This window comes from Poecile atricapillus, chromosome Z (genome assembly GCF_030490865.1).
Source record: "Poecile atricapillus isolate bPoeAtr1 chromosome Z, bPoeAtr1.hap1, whole genome shotgun sequence".
In the NCBI taxonomy this organism is placed as follows: domain Eukaryota; kingdom Metazoa; phylum Chordata; class Aves; order Passeriformes; family Paridae; genus Poecile; species Poecile atricapillus.
The window spans coordinates 49,697,712-49,722,562 of NC_081289.1; the positions used below are offsets into that span (position 1 = coordinate 49,697,712).

A 24,851-nucleotide genomic window follows, 5' to 3' on the forward strand; every position below is an offset into this window, starting at 1 on the left:
GTTTCCAGGAGAGCTAGCACAGAGATAGCCACAGCAAAGAAATGGGACAAGAGTAGTAGAGACAATTGGAAGGAGAAACTGCCAAGGCATTTTCCTCAAATTTATTCCCAAATCTGTGCTGACTGAAGAGGCAATGGCAATGCTTAAGATCCATCATTTTTGAGAAGCAGCAGCAGCAGCAGTTTTCATTATTCTGAGGATATTCAAATTCTCAAAACAACCACATTATTATACATCATCATTATAAAACATTTATTATAAAGCATTTGTATCTATATTTGTATAATATCAAATATTTTACTGTGAAATTATTATATAATTACATAATAACTATAATTATTCATTATTAATTATTATAATTGCATTCTTATATAATATATAATTATATAATTTTTATTATATAAGGCAGAACTGTTCATTTTTCCTTTTGCATATTTTTAAAATACTTAATGCTTACCTGTTTTCATTCTGAATGCAGCAGTAGGACAAAGACCTCTCATAACAATATTAGAAGTATGATATCTGTGCTTATTTTATCTTACTGTATTATTTACACCTCACAGGACTCCTGACGTACATTTATCAGTTCTCAGTTCTGTCACTTTCTACCTTTTTTCCATCAGTTTTGCTCCATGGCATAATTTGACTAATTTTACATCCACAAAATTGAAATTACACCTTTAGAGTTTTTATTTTCTGACCTTGTGACACTCAAAGTATTTTAGTAGCCTGCTCTGGGTTCACAAAATTCGATCTCAACTTCATGTCCAAAACATGTGCTTGGAAAGTTCTGCTTGTTGCAAGGAAGACAAAGGTTGAGATTGCAAAAACAGGTAATTTCTCACAAGGTAATCTCTACAGTTAGAAAGCACTTACTGTACTTGGCAGTGACTGAAAATGTGTAAGAGTTTTATAACTAACAGTGGGTTCTGTAAACAAAACACACATGAATCCAGACCAAACAGCTGGATAAGATGACATACTGTTTATCTATCAGCTTGTTATTTGTTCCTGCCCCATGAAAAGTGACATATATTCTTGACAGACCAACTAAATTTCTCATTAGCTTTCTGTTCCACCTCATCTGATGTGCCTGCAGGCACATGCAGAGCGCTGGGGTCCTGCCATCTTCTGTACTCCCAGCTGCACCCTCCCTCACTTCCCCCCACACTGGCACACTTATTTTGGCAGATAATCCAAACCCAGCTAGAGGTGCTGATGCAGTGTAAATACCTCCCTGCCAAAAAAGTGATTCGTTTCCAGCCAGATCAGCTCTCTCAATTGCTCATCACAGAAGCTCTTACAAAGGCACAGGGGGAGGCACATGGCCAGGGCTGGGTGGGCCCCAGAGCTGGCCTGGCCATGGTCATGCCGGTCCCCAGACAACCACATTCTGTTCAACAAAGTTTTATCACACATGTATACTCAAGAAAATATGCTATCCTGAGTTTCCTGGATTACTTTAACATTTGGTAGTGTAGCTGTGCATATTCATATCCTACACAAAGCCTGCTATTTGTAGTCTGCTTTAGAGTGCTTTTAAGGTTTTGCATAAGGTATGCAAAAATGTAAATGGTATTTTTCAGAGGTTGTTAACAAGCCAAACTTATGACGGCTCTGCAAACAATAAATCCACTTCATAGACTAACCAAAAGATCCTACCTTGGTAGTTTAAGAGTCCATTCAGTACATATCATATAAACAGGTTTATTCTGGGCCTGTGCCTCTTTGAAAAGAGGCAGCTCCTCATCAGTCCAGTTCCTTTCTACTTGGTCACTATTTTGCTGCAGAACTCAAAAAGAGGCAAAGCACACTGATAAAGACCACAGATCCCTTTCAGCTGTACAGCCACATTTACATGTCAATTATGATGCTGTTAACTGGCTGCTCAAAAAGAGAGCTAGAGGCAATATTTATCAATATAAATCCAAACATATCTTTGTAAGAATCATGATGAAAACCAACGCAATTTCTCTAATGTGGCAGCTGCACTTCTCCTATTTACTAGGTTACATTTTTCAGATTAGATTGGGAAAACAGGGACCAACATAATTTGTGCCTGCTTAATAGACACACTATCTCAGCCATCTTTAAAACTGGTGCTATTTAATATACCTATTAAATATACATTTTTAGGGGCACTGCTATTCAAGCCTCAGACAATTTGGCAGAAACGAGTCTTTGCAGAAGTGAAACAAAGAAATACTTTCCTTTGCATGCAAATGCATTAAAGCTCAGCAATTTTCAGTGTTAAAGGCTTCCCCAGGAATTTTCTGAATGTAAGCAAGCAAGAGTACACTTAAGCTTGAAGATACAATACAAGCAATGGATTCAGTCCAACACTGAACAGAGAGGTAGCAACAGCAAGACTGACACCACTCATCCTTCATGGCGCCAGGAAGCCAAAGCTTGTCATCAAGAGAACAAGTTTTACATATTACTTCTTGAAGCACATTGTAATTGCTCAGGTTGAAATAAAGCTACTCTTCATACTTTTTTAAAAACAAGCAAATAAACAACAGTGTTTTCTAGAAGCAGCCACTGCCAGCAGCTTAAAAGAAGTAATACTGCAGGCAACTATGGAATAAGGGATTTCCATGTCACTGTGTCTGAGGCTGGAGAGTCCATTACCTCAGATTCCTCTGAATATTGTCATGTTATATTTCGAAACCCTATCTCCAAAAAAGATTAAACTCTAAATACAGCTGTTTCACATGCAAGAGCACCACATATTTGCCTGGAAAAACACATAGTATTCTGATATTTTACATATTTTCAGCATCTCTTATAATGTTTTTTTAATTAATTGGTGGAAAGAAATTGTCTTTGGATAATTAAATCATTATGAAAAGCCTAACTTGTCTGTTGTCTTTTTCACATACAAGTCTTTTATATTCCAATTCAATCTGAAAAAAATAATAAAAAATTAAGTGATTGAATTGAGTTTTCTAGCAATGGAATCCATGTAACTTGAAATACTTACTATTATCACTGGCATATTTCACCAAGACAATAAAACGGCAAAATTTGTGCAGGCAGATACACCCACCCTTTACCTGTTTAACCTGGCAAGCAATATTTGTTCAACACAGCTGAGAGCTCAGAACTACATCTAGCCCAATGAGAAAAAGCATTCAGGTCTTGTTACTTCAAATGGAAAAGAGGATATCCATATCATTTTGGCTTGACTTATAATCAACTAGTAATTTTTTTTTCTGAGAGGGGTACGTGGAAGAATAGAGGTTACAAACCCAGTAGAGAACTGACACGTGCTTCTTACACTGAAACAGAAGAACAGGGACCTTCTGTTTTCCACCTTAGGATTTCCTCTTTTTTTGTCCTAAGTTTTACAGACCAAAAAAAAGGAAGGAAGCTGGGGGCAGGGGGCAGATGAAGAGGAATAGGGAAGAAACTGATAAGTAAAGAATGTTTAAGAAGTTTCCACTATTAACCATGAATAACAGAGCAGCTCTGCCAATTCTTGTCCATGAAATTGTTTCAAAAATACGGACTCATATTTCTTCTTTATCAGAGTAAGAGAGGAAATAATCTTAACACCAGAAGGAGCACTTCTAAATCCCACGCAAAGACACAAACTGCATGTCAAGCTCTGTATTTTTCCTGTACTAACAGGCATAGAACAGATGTGAAGAAAGGAACCATGCAGCCTAGGAAAAGAGGCATATTTCCTTGAAGATACAAAATACTATCCAACTTTATTTCTTATCAAATCTATCACTAAACAAAAAAATTATCATTTACAACCTGTGGCCCATCTCTATCCTGCTTAGTTTCAAGCAGTGTACCCTCACAGCTGCACCTAGAAGTCTGAAAGTGCTCCTCGCTCCTCATAGTTGTACCTATGGATTCAGTGGTCCATAGTGTTACCTCTGATGACATTTAAGTTACCCTATGCTATATTTCTCTCCAAAAGACAAGATAGTGCACTTAAAACCCAATAGCCATCTTTATATAGGGCTTTTATCAGAAAAAAAAAATAAAAAAATACTAACAGTCTTTATTTTATGGGTAAAATCACAGAAGCATGACTGGTACTTCATGAAAGTACAATTACTGCATACTTATACAGTCTATAACATAACTCCTGCCTGATCAAGGATCAAGCTGTTACCCATTAGGGTTCCTATAATATGAATAATGAAATAATATAAATTTTGCAGTTAACCCATGGAACAAAACAAAGTATCAGAAATACTGGTGTGTCCTGGCCCAACCTGCCCAACAACTTGTACCTGCTCACCTCACTACACTACACTGGAGAAAAGTTAAAATAAGACTTTATGGAGTAATCATTTAATTTCTGCACCATAACCTGTAATTTCAAAGAGCTGCAAAAGAATAAAACATTATCCTATTACGCAGTAAATGATTTATGATAGTAAAAGAAAATGCCTGGGCCTAAAAACAACTAAACAGAACTCTGTAATTTCTATTATGGAAGGCCCCCTATTATGAAGTTATAATCTCTTATCCACAGTGTGTAGATTCCCACTTTCTCCATGAAAAGTACTCATGAAACTGCATCAGTATGCACCTTTATAGTTAAGACTCATTTTGCATTTCTAAATAAAACTCAGAAATCATAAGTTCAGTGCAAACAACAATAAAATTCAAATCAAGAAATCCCAAGCAACAGATTTCAAAGGGCACCACATCTCTTTGCTGCAGAAAGGACTGAACAAGCACATGATTTAGCTACTGACTGCATTAGACCAGCCACCACCTGCTTCCAGAGCCCAGAAAGCAAAAAACACACACTTGAAATCCAGTAACACAAAAAGCAAAACTGAAATAAACTTAAGTTATTCCTCAAACACCTTAAGCGAGTCTTGCTAATTAACAACTACACTTTCAGTTTTATTACCTCATCTACTAGTGTGGTTTTCTACACACAAACTATCCAGAAAACAAAATTCTTTGTACTAGAGACCTGACTAAATACACCTTACTCACTTCTAGTTGCAATAACTTAAGTAGTTACTATTAAAGTAGATAAATAATTGCATGTGAATCCGAAAAAATACATTGACTTGGTTCCTTAACTGGAAGAAAGATGAAATCATTATCAGCAAGGGGTTTTTTTCCTGCAATTAGATTTTTGATTTTTTAATATTACAAAATTAATTTTTGTCCTACTTTCTTACTTAAAATAACAAAAAGAGCAAGCACAATACATGACAAATTGCAAAATCCAAGCTTCTGTCTTTGTCCCTGTAGCACAGGTGACTTTCAGAGCTGCACTGTTTGCAGCTCTCCTATTCACCTGTGAGCATCTGGAAGTTAGATCAGCATTATTTTTAGACAGAACATTTCATGTGCCCAAAAATGCAAAGTTGACAAGTTATTGTATCATCTTTGAACTATATAACTGGGAACATAAATTCTGAGTAACCAGAAAAATGTATTATGAACAGAAACTGCAAGCAGCTCACTTTAGTCTCTTGTCATTGTAAAGATCTGAAAAACACCTTTCTTTAAACACACAAATACAGACCAATGGCAAATCATGGTGACATCCAAGTATCTTTGGTTGCTTATAATGCACTGCTTCTCATAACAAGATCTGCTTCTGCTAGTGAGTACAGTTCCTAAATTTCATCTCTCAAACCTGTCAAACAGGGTGCATCCAACAGGCATATGAGAGAAAGGAAATTTCGGAGTCAGTGTGGCTGACAAATGGAATAAACAGCATCGAAGAGAAGTGCCATTCAGTAAAGACACATAAGTAGAAATCATCAGCTGACAAATACAGGATGGAAAACCGACTGTCTAGACAACCATATTCCGGAAAAGAATCTGAGGGATTGATTAGCAGTTCCCGACAGAACGTGAGTCAGTGCAATGCTACTGTGAAAGGAACAAATGTCACACCAGGAATGACAAGCATGCAAGACACATCACCTTAGCACACACTAAGATTCTCATGCTTTACCTTATAAAGTTTCCCTGTCCAGTTTAGAACTGATCAATTGGTCATAGATAAGAACATATTTACAAGGAAAGAATGAAATAATCACAGCATTTTCATGCAAGGAAAAGTGTTGGCAAGTCTTCATATATACATAATGATATATTCAAGAGGAAAACTGGTCCAGTGTTAAACACGAGGTAGTGAGATTGCTAAGTACCAACTACAGAAGTTGTAGATGCTCTGCTATAAGCATTTTAAAAAACATATTGGCAAATATCCTTCAGAAATGACAGCTAGAGTTCGCCTGGCATTGAGAAAGCAGTACAGATGAAATCTCCCAAAACTCTTCCTAAACATTTTTCTATATTTCTGTTGATTACCTTCAGGAAAAAAAATAAAAATAAAAAAATCAATCCTCTGTATTACATAGTGCTAGAGACATTTAAGACAAATTAAATGCACATGACAAATAAATAAAAAGATACATTCCCCTCCAGGTTAGTCACCTGGCTTCCAAATCTCCAGGAAGTGGATGATGGTCACCTCAAAGTCATTCTGCCCAGCTCCTCACAAACAGAAAGCAAGAAAATGAAGAAAAGCAAAACAAAAGGCTATTCAATCATGTACAGTTACATGCAAAAAAATCCCAGTAACAAAAGAAATTCCAGACCGAAAGTGAAGCAAAACCTTTGCATTTCAACCCTTCTGTGAAGAACCAGGCTTAGATGGGTTATCAGGTTTTTCCCCTGTACCTTCACAGAACTAACGAATCCAGTTAAAAAAAACAAAAACAAACCACAGCACAAAGTTTCTCAAAACTAAAGAAATTAAGTAACACATTTCCCAGAGGTTCAAACTGTCTGCTCAAGTGCCTTGTCTCAGTTACTGAATACACTGAAGTGTCACAAATGATCCAAGCAGTCAAATGCTTCTTTCCTCAGGATTTTCCCCAATCCCAAAACTCAAATTACAGAGAACTTTATAGACCAAAACCTACACAGTGAATTGTACTCAGAAATGAGCTGGGAACTATGGAACATCATATAAAACATTGTACCAGGCTACAAACATGAAACACAATTTTATTCTGAAGTTTCCTTTCTGGGGTGCAGGTTGGGGAAGCAAAGAGATGAGTCAATGGCAGACACTCTTGCCGCAGTGCAAAAAGCTGCTGAGATCTGCACAGTAGGAGTCCAGTAACCAATTACAGCTTCCTTGACAGAGAAGTTAGTGACTCCATCACATGCTGCCTGAGCGTGCAGAAGCAATCACAGATTATATTGGCTTATGTTAAGATTTTAAAAAATAAAAAATAAAAAAAAAAATTATCCTTTTCCACAGGGAGAACACATTTTTACCTTCATGGATTATGTCATTTAATTCACCATTGTTTCATCACCTTTTGGATAAATCCAGCCCAGCAAGTAGCTTCATAAGTCCAACACTAAGAACAGTGGTTAAAAACCCTCAACACAGCAAAAGAGGAAGAAAGAGTGACATCAGTATACAGCTAACCATGGAATAACCTCCGCCTTCAGAAATTTTCCTTGGTAGCTCCAGATACGTAGTGAATAGGAAAAATTGGGCCTCTGAAGGGCACTATATAACATGTTAATGAACCAGACAGCTCTGAGCCGTCCTTAGGAGATATTGAAGACATTCACAACATCACAAACCCATAAGGAAGTCTACAGATGTTAAAAATACATTCTAAAATCTTGATTTAGCCTTATTTCAAGAAAATTTCACGACTTAATTTGTTTCACCTAAGACTAGTCCTATGACCAAAAATTACTTAAGAATCTCAGCTTCATGTTCTGCACTCCAACAGAATACAGTCAGCAACTTTTTTTGTCCAAAAGCTGCAGGTTGAGGTAATTCCATTTTTTAAAGACATTGAAAGGTACTTATATAAAAGACTAGGAAAAAATATCACTTTTATTCAACTGACATACTTAATTGATATAAAAGCCTCCATTGACAAATGTGTCATGTGTCAAAAATGTTCCTATAGAAAATGTGTGGGTCTTCGCTACCTTAGATAGCTAGAACTCAGGGAGTATTTCATAATGGACTCCCACTGTCCCAGGGAGGTAAAGGGAGCACTGATACCCTGTCACCCTCATTCTTGGAGCCCCATGACTTCCACTTGCTCACAGGTGACAGACAGGCCCCACAAAGAGTTACAAGCAGTAACTAGAAAGCAAAAATCACCTTCCAACTGCCCCTCAGTTAAATGAACCCACAAATACATTATGTTTTGCTCTGCCTTAACTCTAAACAATTATTTAGACAGCTTGATACAAGTTTTGGATATAGCTCATTATTAGTGACAGTATTAGCCTAAGACAAAAATACAAAGTGAATTCCACATAGAAATATGAGGCACAATTCATGAAGCAGAATAGAGGAAATAAGGCTTGATTGAAGGCTTTATTTGTATTGTTTGAAGAAGCACACAAGAAAAGCTAATGAAGTGCTTATGTTTAACAAAACACATTATACCATGCTATTGACAGAGATACTGTTGAGCTAAACAAAGCAAGTTCATTTACAGTAAAGTTAGCCTGCAGTCAAAAAAGGGATTTCAGCATGGAGATAGGGATATCTTTGCTATCTTTCAACAGGGCTGCTATCAAGACTAGTTTGGCTGCAACTCAGAACAGGACACAAGCCAATTGATTTGGCTTCTGTCTATGTGCAAGTCAATACTGCGCCTGTGATCAACTAATAGGGCCCCTGTCTTTTTCCTCCTATGAACCTCAGCTTACAGTACAAAACCATTTGAACCTTACATTTCTCCATCTATAAACTAGGCGATGCCCAAACTTCATGCCCCCCTTAGAAAGGCACATTATAGTGCCTTAACCACACTAAAAATATCAATCACAATTTCAGCTTGGCAGAGTTAAACTGGTATATTTTGCTGTACAGAATGACTTCAGCATCTGGAATACCATTCTGCTAATAAATTAGGTGATACATTCAGCAACTGTTTTTAATTGTTCTCCTTAATTATTCGTTCTACCCTAGTCCAAAAAATGCCTTCCAGAGAAACTCTGAGAAACTTTGTGCTCTGTGAAGACGGGTAAATCACCTACTTTGCAGAAAACATAACTGCACCCTTACAGATTCAGGTAAATCAAAGAAATCAGATGATAGGGCAATATGCAGATCTGGTGAGACAAAAAGAAAAAGACACCCTGAATACAGAGGATGAAACAGAACTTGTATCTTTACTCCAAACAGTAGCTACAAGGTAATTATGTAGTTCCATGGTTTATTTATTACAGTTTAAAATTTCCAGTATGCACCAACCAAAAAGAGTCACTTTTGAAAGCTACACTTACTGGCTTGCTGCCTGCAGAGCATCCAAAGCTAGGCTGTCTTAATTGACTCATTTTAACAAAGGGTTTGATTATTGTTCTAAACAATATTGGCCACTGGTTGGACTCTATGATCTTAGAGGTCTTTTCCAACCTAAATGAACCTGTGATTCTCTTGGGTTCTGAATTCACATAGATCAACATACAGTATTTACTTAAGTCAACTCCATTTGACATCTACCAGATTTAACCACTATTAACAGCAAAAATAATCTTACCTCTCCTAACCTTTCCTCAGCATACTTTGTGCTGAACACTTCACATAACTGACCACAGCATCCTTTGTACAATGCCATGGCTGGTTTGACACCGCAGCTGAAGGTGTGATACAAAACATATGCAATTTCAAAGTGAAATAGACAAGCTTAACCTTCTGTTCTGAAAATACAGGTATCAAAACTCAGACAAAGCAAGTTCTCAATACCAGAAATATTCCAGTCCTTATTTCACTTTTAGCATACTGAGGGATAATACAACATAACTGACAAAATCTATAGCCTTGGAAATAAAAACACACAACTGTAGCACAAAAGGTGGCACATGAAAGTGCAGTAGTGCTCTCCTTATAGCAGCATGAATGTCTACCATGAAATGAACTAGCAGTGTGTCTGCCTAGTAGTAAATGAACTCAGAGTTAAGCAACACGGTCAGTGAAAAATATCAACCAGATATGATCAATAGGCAGCAGGCAGAAGTTAAAAAATTTGTAGAAGAGAAGACTGTGACTTGTATTACCTACCCCTCAAAGTGGGATCAGTCAGGCTGTGCAAGTGAGCAATAGCCACCTGGTTACCAGCAACCCTTCAGTGCAACCAGGTGGCTGTTGTCTGATTTTTCATCCATTTTGGCATCACAGCAGAAATGTGCAGCACACAGCATGTGCTGCAGAATTCAGACTGAAAATGCAGATGAGATCTGATGCTGATGCAAGTCCTGAGCTCTCTGTATAAAGGATACATATGTGCAGTACACCTAATTGGGATTCTCAAAGGGGTTTCCTAATGCACCCATTTTACCAGAGCAGATAAACACACAAGTATTAAAATAGCTGTTTGTAAATATAATAATCCCATCAGTAAAAAAGAAAACACATAAGCTGGTCTGTGGTGCAAAATGCGAGTTTGATTTATGAGGTTCACTTTATATGAAGTTTAAATAATTATACAACAAGATACAACCCTTTCTCCTGCCTCCCCTCCCACAGCTATGTAGTACAATAGCTTACAGGGTAATTGGGTGTGAAGATTTTGCAGACAGCACTCGTCATGCAGGTGAGTGAGCACACAGCATAAAAGGCAGTCCAAGAGAAAAATTAAATCACTTTAGGTTAGTATTTCAACATTTTGCAATAGTCATATTGAGCTATAATATCATCCCCATCCTAGGGGTACAGAGAAACCGATTTGAACAGTGGCTTTTTGTTACTATCTTGAATAGCCTTTGGAAGCCAAATCACAGAAAACCAGGAAATGAATTTAAATAAGAATACACATCGTTTTGGTGACTATATTATATTTGCACAGATAAAGACAATCTTTGTAGCGGACCACAATTTCTGGTTGATCCAAAGGAAACTCTGTATTGAGGAATTGCAACTGCATCTCTTTAGCAGGAGTAAGATTTCAGCGACAGCAGCTCTGGTAAGCAAGGCAGAGCTGAAGAGCAATTCACCTCTAAGTACCTTGAAAGGGTTACTAAACGTAGAAAAGCTTACTTAAGGGATATCTCTTAATTGTTTAGCAACGACGGGAGAGTAATTCAAATAGGGGGAACAGTGTTTATCTGCTTGTTTTCAGTATAAGAAAGATAGTGATTTTTAGCTCATCTGTGGGGGGCGGGGAGCTAGGGAATGCTTCAGTTGTGAAATAGCACACTAGGATCAAAAATAAAAATAAACAACAAATAGACGGAGAGGAGGGCTGCAGCTTGAAATACTTGACTGCTAATATCCAGCATGCCATTCCAGAGAGTCCCAGAGTGGTTTTTAAGCCTCTTGCCCATCCTCGTAAAGAAAGGCGGGTGGCAGGACTAATCAATATCTTGCAACCCAGCTGTGACCTGACAAATAAAAAAGTCAAGAAACAAAATCCCATGGATGATCTGTGTAATTTAGCATTCGGAAGACGGCAACATCTGGGCTCAACTACAGATGGGACGGAGCAGCCTCGCGCTCTCGGCTCGCCACAGCGCTGCTATACACACACACACATATACACACACACACACACAAAGGAGGGCTCCGCGCTCCTCCCGCTTTCCTCCAACATGAGCAACTCCGCGTTTAAATACGACGTAAACACACGGAGAGCTGCCTACTAGGCGGGCAGGTCTGTACGACAGTCCGGCCACCCCGGTGTCACAGGGGGCTATTGTCCGGGACGAGCGGCCGGCGCTCACCGGGTGTTGGCGTAGGCGGTGCCAAGAAAAACAAAATCATTGCGAGTCTCTCCGATCACTCCGCAAGTCAAACCCGCGGGCTTCAGAGCTCTGCACCGGCCAGAGGGGAACAAACAGAGGCAGCCCTGCTCCAACAAGCGACACTTTTGTCTGGTTTCCAGCGAAGCAGCGACAAAACCCCCGACGCGCGAACAATGCCCGCGGCCGCGCTGCCGCTCCTTGCCGGGCCGCCGGCAGACACCGTCTCCCACCGGGTCGCCGCTCCCAGCAATGTTTTTAGGCTGCTTTGTTCCCCGTGAAATGCCAGCCTTTTCACCCAGCGCCGGCAGGGAGAACCGAGCGCCCGCCTCGGAGACTGGAGACCGGCCCCTGCCCCATCCCCTGGCAGCGGCGGGAGCCGCGGTTCGGGCATCGGCCGCCCTTTGTTGTGCCCCGGGGAAGGGGCCGCTCCCCCCGCGCCCTGACGGGACCTCGTCCCCCACCGCAGCCCTGACTCGCAAGGCGCTGCCTTCGCTCCAGCGGGAAGCGGCAGCAGCGCCCCGCGGGGCGATCCCGCTCTGCCCGGGATGCGCTCCCCGCCGGCAGCGCCGCTCCTCGCCCCCACGCTGCCCCGCACGCCTTCTCTGGCACTCACCCACGCCGTACTTCTCGTGCTCCGTGGGTATCCACATGCTCGCGGCGTGCGAGCGCCCGTTCCCCCGCCAGCCCCTCCGCCGGGAGCGGCGGTGGCCGGCAAGCGCGTCCGCTGCCCGGGGCTCCCGCCGCGCTCAGCCGCGGCTGCCCGGCCCCGGCGGCGAAGGCATTGTTCGGGCGGGCGGACTGACTGAAGCGCTCTCGCCGCCAGCCACTTATATTCCCCGTCCCGCTGCACGCCGGGGAACGTAGTGCCTCGATGCGGCCGCGCCCCTCGTCGCCCGCGGCCGCGGGAGAGACTACGAGCCCCGTCTGGCCCCGCGCTCCCCGCCGGGGCGGAGCGGGGCGGAGCGCGGCTCCCGGGCGGAGCGGCGGCGGTGGCGACATGGCCGCGTCCCGCGGGGCTGCGGGACCGCCGGCACGGCGAGGTGAGTGCGCTGCCGGAGGCCTGGGGGGGTCTCACACCGCGCTCCCACACTCCCCTCCGCGATCCCGGCTTGGGCGGTGGGACGGGGCTGGCGCAGCCACCGCTGGCATGGGCAGCGGCGGACACGTGTGGGGCAGCCGGGAGCGCCAGGGCCCGGTGCGGCGGGGCTCGCTTGTCGCCCGTCGGAGCGGGGTTCCGCGGGGAACCGCGGCCAGCCCCGTACCCTCCTCCCGCTGGGTACAGGGACGTGAGTCGCTCTGGTCCTACGGATGCCAGTCCTTCCACGTTTGGCACACGGAAGTGTGGGGACAGGGAGAGTTTCCAGCAGCGAGTCGAGGTGGAGAGGGAGTTGATGCCGGCAGGGCAGCGCGCCAGAGCGGTGCGACGTGGAGCTGATGGTCCGGGGGGCATTTTGGCTTCTCACATAAAGCCGTCTGTCAACACACACATACACAGAGATAATGCAAAGCAGGCGGTGCTCAGCGAGGAGCACAAATGGACCGTGGGGAATTACTGCAGGGATAAGCCAGGTACCATAAGCAAGAACAGCAGGGTTTGTGTCCTTGTCGAAAGTCTGTATGTCTGAACCCTTCTGGAAGGAACTTGGCTAGAGCTCACCGTAGATAAACTGCAATAAATCCTCAGGCTACACTGCTCTTTTTAAGAGAAACCTGGGTGTTTTGAGGCAGGAACAACAGCCTGGGTTATATTTTCTGGTCCTGCAGAAAGGCACAGACAGAAAAAAGGGAGAAAACCAATGATAATGATGCTCCTTTGCAGGCCTTACCAGGTACAAGTTGTCTCTAAAATGAGTATGCCTGGTTTTAGAAGAGTGTGCTCAAATTAAATCATTGTTCTCACGTGATATCTAGAGATTTTATGGGTTTATTTGGTGTGATCAGAATGGAAAAAAATAGTTTAATGTTTTCACATTTAAGAGAAGAGAGTAGCTTTCAGCTCAGGATGGCTTTTAACTTCTGCTGTCAAATCATTAAAAGTGGAGGACACAATGAAAGGAAGTCATGTGCAAGCAGGCAGTTTCAAACATACAATTAGAGCACTTTTATTCTGTTTGGGCCTTTGATAGTGAGTGGTCTTTTAAGTGACAAACGTGTTGTTTGTCTAGTGTGTTTATTTTTTATTTTATTCATAAAAGTAATATCAATTTACGATAGTAGTTAAGGCAATACTCTAGCCTTCTTTCTGTGTTGCAGTATGTTGGCATGAACCTCATACATGAAAAGCCAGACCCTTTTAGAGCATTTCCACACTGGTGTAATTGCACCCAGAGGCAAAGCTGTGCTGTTTTTACTATTGGAAGGAACATGTGCCTGAGTCTGTGCAACTCTTCTGTGTATACATAGGTCTGTGGACCACTGGAGATGACGAGGTTACCCTGAGTTTTTTTTCAGATAACTCTTGTAAAAACATTGGCAGTTCAAAGGAAAAAAAGAAAACTTTTGAGGAAAATGGAAATTCAGAGAGGCCTGTGCTGTTTTCCTTTTACTAAACAAAAGCACTCATTGAAATGACAGTGGACTTTTTCTGTCTTTGCTCCCAAACTCACTTTGCATCCCCTGGCAGATCATTTGGAGTCTCTAGGTAATGAAAGATGTAGAATCACTGTTGAAAATCAAAATAACAGGGGTCAGGCTAAATTAAGTTTTATGTCAGCCTAAAGACTTCCATGTATATCCAGGTGCTTCATCTCCCATAAGACAGGTCTGCCAGCATACTGGCTGAGAGTCACAAAATTTTGTCCCAGCCTTGTGACTGCTGTCTCTCATGTTAAACATGACTGACTTCAGCATTAACAGTGTTCCCATGGACAAAGGCAAGAAGTGCCCAATAGCTCAAACAGCCTTTTCAAAATTATTTGTTTAGAGCAGTCACTTAGGGTCAAGAGTTAAGAGTATAAATCACATTGCGGGCACAGAAATACCCCACCCTAATATTTGTTATTTCTCTGCCTCTGAAGAAAATCCTTATTCATTAAGAGCTTTAGTTTCTAGAAAACTATTCTGTCTAGCAACATCTTGTATATGCATGTGCACCTGAGGTGTGTCACTTACTTGGAGGCAGCATATAGGAAAATTAAATAACAAACTGTTTCTTGATTTGCTGATTCTGTTTACAGTAAAGCCTGTGTTTTTATATTCTAATCCAGGACAGTGTTGCTTTCTAGTTAGTCCCTTCCAGCAGCCTTCACCAAGTAGCTTTTGATAAATACATCACTGTCCACAGTACAGTTTGTTCAATCTGCATTAATTATTCTACATATCGACACTTCTTGCAGCATCTGTCAAAGAATTTTAAAATGCATTTTTTTTACTGGAAGTGTGTCTCTCATTGTTTCCTCAGCAGTCTGATAGTTATGGTTTCCTACTCAAGGTCTTCTTGTGCTCAAGTGCTTTTGAACTGCATGGGTAGGTTCACCATGTCCAAGCTCAACATGTTACTCTGATTCCTTCCATGTCTCTCTCTTGTACCCCATTTTTTAGAATATTTGGTTAACTCTGGAAAACAAAAGTTTAACTGGTCTTGCATGTCTACCTTTTTTTTTTTGTTCTGCCTAGAGAATATTCCTGGAAAGGTTTGTCACAACTTTTAAGTTCTGTTAAGGATGCTATCAGAGCTGCTCAATGCAGTGGACTCTGGAATGCAGGGTTTTCTCTTTCCTGGTCACTAAAAGGCCGTCCTATGTACACTCAGACCCAAAAGATTTCTCCATACAGGTTAATGGATAAATTCCTCTTTAGATTTTCGTGCGCTCCCATGTTCACAGGTCAATTTGTGTACCAGTGTGAATTCTAAAGTCTGTTTAAGTCCATTTCTGGACCTTGGACTGCTTACCCAGCCTCTGTCTCAGACAGTAAGGGTGGAGACTGGACAAGCGTTTCTTAAATTAGGTCCCCAGGTTAACAGTAACTGACAAGTGCACTGTAGTGACAGTCCTTCGCATTTGTTACTCCAAGCTGTGTTAGAGGGTACAGTGCTGAGGGACACCTCAGGCAACGCTCATGCATTCATCAAGGTAGCCCTGCTGAAGGACTGATTAAAGGGATTCCCCAGCAGCAGCCCCTGGGAAAGAAAGGGAAACAAACCTTTTGTTCCCTTTTTGATTTCCTTTCCAGAGAGGCGGGAAGTGAGGGAAATGGCAACAGCAGCAATATATGTGGCTGTGCCCTGCCTTTAAGCCAGTTCTCAAGATGTAGAGGATAAAGGAGGATGGTTCTTCTGAGTCCCATTTGGGGTGGGCAAAGACTGATCAGGAATGAAGTGCACTAGTGAAAACACTGTAGGCACCCTCACTGTCTGATTCAGAAGGACAGATTCATTCATGGATCCCTTGAACATTACCATGTCCAGTAAACCTCTCTGAATTCTGTGCTTGGGCTCCTTTAGCCTGCATGGAGATTTCCTCCTTTTTGCTAGCAGCTTGGCGTTGGCTGTCAGAATGGATACACCCTAGTCTCACACGTAGCCCACAGTCATATCCCTCAAATATCCCTGAAATATGAGAATAATGTCCTTGGTTGTTGGCTGGACTTTGCCTCCAGGCACCCACTGTTCTCACAGTGGGTGCCTGGGCTCCTTGCATCTTCCCAGATACAGGTCTTCTACTCACTGGCTACTGCTGTTTGTTTATTGCTAACAAATTACACCTAGATGCACTGTGGTCCCTCCAGTTACTGGTTCCTGGACCTGCAGACTTGGAGCTGCAGCATCATCTGCAGTTGCTGGCACTTAGACTTTGCAGCAGTGTCACACCTAGAACAGAGGTTAAATTACACAAAAGAGTAGTTAAGGATTTATTAAGAAGGAAAAGAGGTAATCAGGTGCAGGGTTTGATCTTAAGTACAACTCACCCTTTTTATTCTTTCTATTTTATTATTTCTATTCCCCTCCCCATCTCCATTGCCTGGTGCTTGCCCCCCTGCCCCTTCCCTTTCTCTGTCCCCTTTTGCTAATTCCTCATAAAGTAAAAAAAATCCCACTATCACCTTCTGATCCCATCCACAAACACCCTCACATATGATAATCACACATTTCCCCTTTCATATCAGTGACAAAAGTTCATCTTGACCCAGTTCAAGAATGTGTGAGTAGTTCCTTTAATGCCATTAGTTCCCATATTGGCAGAGACAACTTACTCTGTTTTCACCTGCTCATTAATATTTGTGTGTAATCTACCGCTTTCCTTGTTATTTGTTGTTTCTTTTAAGAGAATAGTTCTTAACCAAATAATTGGTGGACTAGGTGCCTTCCCAGGCCCTGCTTCCTTTTACTACCACTCCAGATCAGATTGAGTGCTTTACGCCCTTCCTCTCTCAAATATCCGTGGTGGTGGATATCCACACGCATGGTGGTGAATGGGGAGCTGCTGGCTGCTCGTGTCCATGGGTGAAGACTCCAGCAAGGTGACAGAGCAGCCACTGCCCCGAGCACACAGCTGTCTCTTCTCATCTCTTCATTCACAAGAGATCCTCAGACCTTAGCCTGATGAGCAGCCCACATGTATCTGCCCATTTCTGTTTCATGGGTTTAGAGGTTGATATCATCTCAGTGCCCGTCCTCAAAAACCCCCACCAGTTCCGAACGGTCACGCATGTGGTTGCATCCTCAGTTGTTTTCCCACAGGGCACTTTCAAGCATCCAGAATACCACCAATGATGTTTCTCAGGTTAAATCTTTGTGTGCAGTAGAGGATTTCAAAACCTGCAGTTTCCACCATACTACAGATTTTGGACAGAGAGAGATGAGATTCCTTTTACTAGTAGGCATTATAAGCTCTGTAAAGGATGCAGATTAATCATTGTGAATTGAACAATTAGCAATTACACCTGGAGGACAGGTTCACTAATTAATTCTGGAAGTGCAACACAATTTATTTTAATATGGTTACCAGAATGGATCCCCTAAAGCACTATGATTTAAAAATGTTTTAAGAGCCTTTTTTGTGATTTTTAATTAAAAATCCAATCTCAAAGTAATTTTTAAACATTTGCCTGATAAGCAAGTGGATCTTTTGGAGGACTGGAAATTACTAAATTGTTGTTGTAAAATCCCCTTTTATGTGCTTCTCTGTTTGAAAATTAAAAAGGAAGAATCCTTTCATGTAGCTGTTACAATAATATTTTAGTGTTTTTAGCCTTCACATCACACTTCTTAAATACCTGACGATGGGAGAATATACAAGTGAAACTAAATATTTCATTAAACATATCGTAATGGCTTAATAAAATAGGTGATAGATTGTAGTGGTTGGTAATAGAGATCTGAAGTGCCTGTGATTCCTGCCATAATTTTACAAATAATTGTGTTGCAAATGTTCAGTGTATTATATCTGAAGACAAGGGTCATCCCCACACCTCAGCATGAATGCGTATTTTCTGTTAGCACAAGGCATAGGATATGTTGTATTCCCCAAAAATACCGGGTGAAAGCTTGCTATTTGGTTTTCTCTGAATTCAGAAAAGTTTCATAGTTTAAAAGGGAAGATGGATGGCCTTTATCTTTGTGTTTCATTCTAGTAGTCTAAGCCAATTCTTGCCTGCTCAGTAGCAAGTAAAGCCTTTGCCATATTAACAACCTCGTATCAACCCCTCTGTGCTCTAATCAGAGCTCGTTTAGAAGTGAGCTGCTCCAGACTGCCTCCACGACTTAAATATGGTAACTTGTTTGCATGTTAAAGCCTTCAAGAGCTTTGAAACCTCTGCTCAGTCTTTCTGTTACCTGCAGTGGAGCAAGAGTGAGTGGTGTTTCATCAGTCCTCAGATTGATGAAAACCTTTAAACTGTGTTGACAAATACCTGATTCTTACCCAAAACAGCTTTCTCATCACTTGAACAAATAATAGATGTGGACATGCTTTATTTAGATGTAGAGGTATAGGCTGGAGAGGTCCTTCAAGTGTTTTGAATCTTCTGAGTGTAACACAGGGTAATTTGTTATGCCTGTTGAAACACCTTGTTCACTGCTTTGTTTTTACAGGGGAGTACTGATTTTATTGAAGAGCACCGAAGTTGTGAATTCTTGTCAGCAATGGTGACTGCCACAGGGTGTGCCTGTCATATAAACAGGTCTTAGAGTTCACCCTTTGAGGCTTTAGCCAGCTTCAGCTTTCTTGATGAAGAACCATATGCTTAAATTAGCATATGGTTGTGTATATGAACAGTAAGAAAGGAAGAAAAAAACCTGAGGTATTAATGAAATTACAAGCATAAAGTACTTTAACTAAAGTTTAAAAAAAGTTCAGTATAGGTTAAATTTGTCTGTCCAAACACTCTTCATAACCTTTCCCAGCCCTGTGTGCTTCCTTCCACCATATCCTGTCTTGAAACCTCTGCTAGAATTCTACTTTGTGTGACCATTTATATCCTAAAACTGCAGTTGTTCCCAGTCTCTCTCTGAGGTTTGTGCTTGACATTCTCCTCCACAAACTCCCAGCAGGCTGGAACTGGGAGAAAAGCCTGAAAGCATTTGAATGTCTTTCTGTGGGCTTTTAAAAGTAGCTTTAAATATTGCATCAATAAAAGCCTCACACAATGCAGGAAAGAACATGACATTCAAGAAGCAGGAGGAAAAAAATGTGGTGAGTTTTGTACAACTTTAAAGCAGGTCTGTGCCTCTGAAGAGCTGGGCACACCATCCTGACCAGTGTCTCACTGAAATCAGGAAATGTGTTTGTAAAAGTCTGGGTTCTTATGCAGAGTTGTTGTCTACAGTACTTAATTATAGTCACTTGAATGGGAAAAGATTAGTGTTCAATGACCTGATAATTGTTGTATTAAATAATGTATTAATCAGTACCACTAAAACCACATAACCAGACTGAAATTGTGCTGTGGCATCCCTGCCTATGGCTGGGGGCAGGTGGGAACTAGGTGCTATTTTAGGTCCCTTCTAACCCAAGTCATAGCAGTACATGTTAACTTTTAATGTTTCCACAGGAAATGGATAGCTGCAATAGCCCAACCATTGATCCCAAGACCTGATTTTCCAGCAGGTGTTTCAATGATCACTGCTTGTTTGCCATTCTGTCCTAATACTCTGCTATAGTAGACTATTAAGTTAGAAATTGTAGTAGGTGTTTTGTCAGTAGCTTCAGTGGTCCACAGACACTCATCTGTGCTTTTTAATACATCTCAACTGTGTTTCTTGAAACTTTCGATTTTTTTGCCTCTGGTTTTCACTGGACCATGTCTTCCAATTGGTCTTTTTTTTTTTATTTTTTAAATTTAGTGGTTTTTTGTCTGATTTTTATGACTCACAGGCCAGTGTGAACTGGCCCAGCTGTTTCTGTTTGATTCTTGCTCATTGAGAGGTCATCCTCCCGTTTGTCATCAGAGACTCTGTACCCAAGGAGAAGCTGCTTGCCCTGTGTAGTTGCAGCGGGTTAAATGCCTTCTGTTTATCCCTCTGGTATAGAAGCTCTGTAACTTGACAACACATCCGTTTCAAGCTCATGATTTTTTGTGGTATGTTGTGCCTCTGTTCACCTGAACAAATAATAGGGCACAGTAGATAAAGGTGCCACAGTCCCTGCAACTGGTACTACACGGTTTGGCATTTCTGCTTTGGATTACGTAAATCCACTTGAGTGTTCCCACACCAAGCATCTCCTTGGTTTGGACCCAGGCATTTCTGTTAAGGGTTTGGATGCATTTTTCATATACCTGGGCTCCAAACAAATCCTGTTCACATGCTCCAAAACTGATTTCTAAACCCAGGCAATGCACAAAGTAGCTGGAGAGTGATGGGGGGCTGCAAGACTCCTGTGTGGGTCAGAGCTATGCTGAGATGCAAGAGGAGAGACAGGACTGGTGGGCAGCTTAGGGAAGCCTGGCACAGCACCTTCCCATCCAGAACCTCATGTCAGGTTCATGGCACATGCCCCAGGGTGGGCCTGTGAGTCCCGTGGTGGAGGTGCACGAGGCTCACAGTGTAAAACCAGCAATGGTTATGAAACAAATGTGAGCAGTTCTGAGTGATACTGCTGTCAGATGAGCATTTTGCTAGCATTTGTCTTGACCAGCGTGCCAGCACCAAATTTTATTATGACTCTGTAATGCATGATTTAATGAGGTAGAGATTTTTCTCTAAAGACCGGTATGTAAAAAAAAACCATCCTGCTGGAAGTTTTAATTTGATTTTGTCTTATATGGAATGAAAACATGCAGTCTGTGTTATTACTGTACTAATTTAATATTCAGGAGCCTGCATGTATTTATACAGTTAGCAAAATGTTGCCTGAAAAATGTAAGCAACTTGTATCACTAACTCAAACATTCTAATTCTATTTCTTAATGAAGTTAATTTCAATTATTGTATCGTCCGTGTTCACGAGCTACGTTAACAATATCAGTTAGTAAGCAAATACTTAGGGAGTCAAGGTTATTTGTGTTATATGCTTAATGAATGCATGGAGGAGAATATCACAAAAATATTTATTTCAAACTCTGGTACCAAGTCAGAATACTCTCATAGAAATTTTATATAGCCTGCTCTGAGATGTCCCTGGGATCTGTAAGACATAATTATTTGAACCTTGAGTTCAAAATACTTTCCTCTCAAAATAATTCTCAAAAATGTATGCGTAAAGAGTATAAATAGTGGATTATTTGAAGTACAGTCAAAGCTTTGTTTTCCTGAATCATGGTATCAGTTAGGCTGAATTATGTTGATTCACATCACTGCACATTATAATGAACTTTCCTTTTGAGCCACTGTTTTTTCCAGTTTGAATACTGGTTTATGGAGGTTTGATTCTAAAAGTAGAAACCACTTATTTTGCTACTCTCCATCTGGAAAAGCTCCAGTTCACTGAGAAAGCAGCAACAGACCACAGAGATTCTAACATCACAGGACTTCTTCCTTATACAAATTCTTCATCAGCTACAAAATTCACTTAATTCAGCCTTGAAGGCTCTCTGTATGTCAGGAAGCTCAATCAGAATATCTGAGATTTCAGCCTGTTCTGTCAGTATGACACCCACATACACAAGGATGCCAGAAACGAGACCTCTCAGGATGCATTTTGAGCCTTGCCTAGTTCTAATTTATACTAGTCTGAAAAAATTAAAGTGATATTTAAAGTATTTAAAATAAAAGTTTCACACTATTTGTAGTTGGTTTTTTTTCACATACTTGCCTTTTTCAAGGAAAGTCTATCACTGGAAAAGTTGTAAAGCCTGCAATGCAAACGTTTTAGTTAGGAGCATGGTAGAAATTCCCATCATAATGACATGGGGTGTCTTACAGGAACTGCTGAAGCAGGCTTTATGTTTTTAAGGCAAATCAAACAGCCTTTCCTTTAGTTACAGAGTGTAAAGCAATTGTTTAAAAAGACCACAAGGCAATTCTTTAAACATCAAAGGGATAAACGTGCTTGGAAATTGAATCCTGTCAGAGGAAAAGAACACGTGATGAGAAAAGGGAAATCCTTGTAATAAAGCATTATTGATCACTACTAAATGATCGTGATAAAAACTGGAGAGTGAGGTAATTAACCTGCTTTACATTGCAATGCTGGTATACAAGTTACTAGGCTCAGTACAGTATTTGTTAAAGGCACTGCAAAGATAAATTATAGCAATGAAATATTACTATCCATACTAAACACATTGTTAAGACCCCTCCTTTCTGGGAAAGCTAAAGTCATGACACAGTAAATATAAAGTAAGACATGCCTTTTTCCAGCTTGCTGCTCTTTGCAGAGGGTTAAGCAGTGATAACATACACAAATACTGCATTTGGATATACATTATTTTACTTGTGATGCCTTCCAGTATGTATTTTTTAATGTTTTTAAACGATGGTCTAGATCATCTTGACAGAAAATTGTACTTTTCTTTTTTTTAATTATTTTTTTCCCCAGGAGCTTTCATATGAAAATAGCAGAAATTCTGTCTTCATACCTTAACTTTAAACAACATTACTTTTGCGTTATTATTATGTTTTTGGTATTCCTTTGTGCTAAATAGCAAGTTTACCAGAAAAAAGCTGCTCATTTTTGTTAGATTGATTTGAGTGGTAAGTACAGAAGAAGAACCTGGATGGTCACTTTTGTCCTTCCATTTAAAATTCTTCTGTTGGATATTTTCTTCCTCTTCTTTGTAACTCAATACTCTGTGTTTCAGGCTACATAATTACTTGTTAATCTTTCCAGATAATAGTCTAGGGTTTAATCATTGCTTCTAATCCCTTTTTTTAGTACACAATATGGATCTCAGTTCTCCATGTCTACCAAATCATGTGATCACACTAAACAAGGAACAGTAAACAGAAATTTTGTTTAACAGTAGTCATAAGAAATCAGAGAAGCTCTAAAAAGTATAATAAAACTATTCAGTATATAATTCTGAAGTAGATAAATATTGTTTCATTCTTGTGACCAAAATATTAACCCTGAGTTTAGTTACACTAATGTAAGTCTGTGAAATTTACTCAGAAATGAGGCATTATACAGCTCTCAGCTTTCAGTAGAACCTGCTATAGTGTGTTAAATATTTATAAATTGCATATTAACATCAGCACTTAAAAATTTTTATGAATACTTCCTAGTGTCACTTTCATTAGTGTGGGTGTGGGCATGTGTGTCCCTCTGTGTGAGAACAGTAGGTTTGCCCTGGTCTTTGCAGATGTGGGCGTTTGGGCTCCAGTAGAAAGACAACAAGCAGTGGCATGTGTCTGCTGCTGAACTGGGCAATAATGTAGTCTATTATTTAAACATGATCTTATTGGCAAGCACATTGGTTTTGTTTTATTAAAATTCCAACACTTAACATTTTTATTAATCACTTTCCCAGTCCTATTCAGTTGTGTTCTGATGCCTGTGCTGCGGTACCCATAGCAACACTTGTTAATGCTAATGAAACTGCACCATCCTAAGCTCCCCGACAGAGCAGCCCTGTTAAATATGGCTATTAAGCACAGTTGTATTTCTGTTAGTTCCAGCTCCCAGCAGACACCTGCTCTATAGAAACTCTGTTCTGAGTTATTAGGATTCGGTAACTTACAGGTTTTCTTAAAGCTGTCATTTAACTGGAATAAAATTCTCATATTCCTAGACAGCAAGTGCTACAGAATATGCACAGTTTCTGTAAAAGTGACAAGCTTTAGCTGTAGGATTAAGTGTCCTTTTGAAGTGCTCATTTGCATTCAATGAAAAAACAGGCAGGGCTGAGACTGATTGATCTTGGGGGAAGCTATAGGATGTGTTGTCCCCTAGAGCGCATGGATATTTTAACTAAATATCATTCATAGTGTGTTAACAAGCAGAAGTAATAGCTAAATAATTCCTCATGAACTCAGACATAATTCAGCTTAATAGAAGTACTTGAGGGCTATAATATATTGAGGTAGAAGATGATTATGTACATTGATTCTTCTTTCACTAGGAATCATATTTGCATGTAGTATTGGTGAGGACCATGACAGGGTGTTGTATTTTCATTATTCTGAGTTTTGGCTTTGAATACTGTTTATTTGGCAAGTCATTAGTCATCCATCTTTTGTACTCTGGAAAACAAAGGAAAAATCCTGTAATCACTATAAAATTACTTCCAATAATATGACCACAAATTAGGAATGCTGCTGTGCCAACAAATAGATGCTGCAGTGCCAACAAATAGATGCTGCAAAATGGGGAAGTGTCAAGTATGTATTTCAAGTGTCCAGCTGATTCTTCTCAATACTCTTTCATCGTCTCAAAAACAATTGGTTCCAAAACAAAGCTTTAAAACTGCTCATTTCCTGAAGAGTTTTAAATGCAGCATTCTTTTGTGCAGAATTACCTATAGGAATACAGGTTGGGTCCCCAGTGTACCTTCCGGAGGGGCTTGGTCGTTTCGGCAACTAAACGGTTTTGCCGTGTAATCAATGAGAATTTGGGGGAGGGCACTCAGCCTTTTTGTTTTCCATTCAGCATCTGTTGGGCTGCTAGTGTGGAGTGCCAGGTTTGCTAGGTATCTTTTGTTTTCCTGTCATTCTTTCTTGCCTTTGTTCTTTGTGTGTCCAAAAACCTGTCTTCTGTTCATTATTTGGACTCCTGTACTCACCAGTATGTCTTTGT

General features: G+C 40.7%; 2 protein-coding genes across 2 annotated transcripts in view; one reads left to right on the top strand and one right to left on the bottom strand.

Annotated features, from left to right (window-relative positions):
- LOC131573650 (dedicator of cytokinesis protein 4-like) overlaps positions 1–12,519 on the bottom strand; it is a 225,456-nt gene extending 212,937 nt beyond the window's left edge. The window contains exon 1 of the mRNA XM_058827803.1: positions 12,350–12,519. Coding sequence (XP_058683786.1) covers positions 12,350–12,386 — 37 coding nt within the window. The 5' untranslated portion in view covers positions 12,387–12,519. The remainder of the gene's footprint in view (positions 1–12,349) is intronic.
- A 124-nt stretch (positions 12,520–12,643) lies between these two features.
- Positions 12,644–24,851, top strand: part of LOC131573517 (zinc finger protein 277-like) — a 45,333-nt gene continuing 33,125 nt past the window's right edge. Inside the window, exon 1 of the mRNA XM_058827534.1 lies at positions 12,644–12,776. Coding sequence (XP_058683517.1) covers positions 12,734–12,776 — 43 coding nt within the window. The 5' untranslated portion in view covers positions 12,644–12,733. The remainder of the gene's footprint in view (positions 12,777–24,851) is intronic.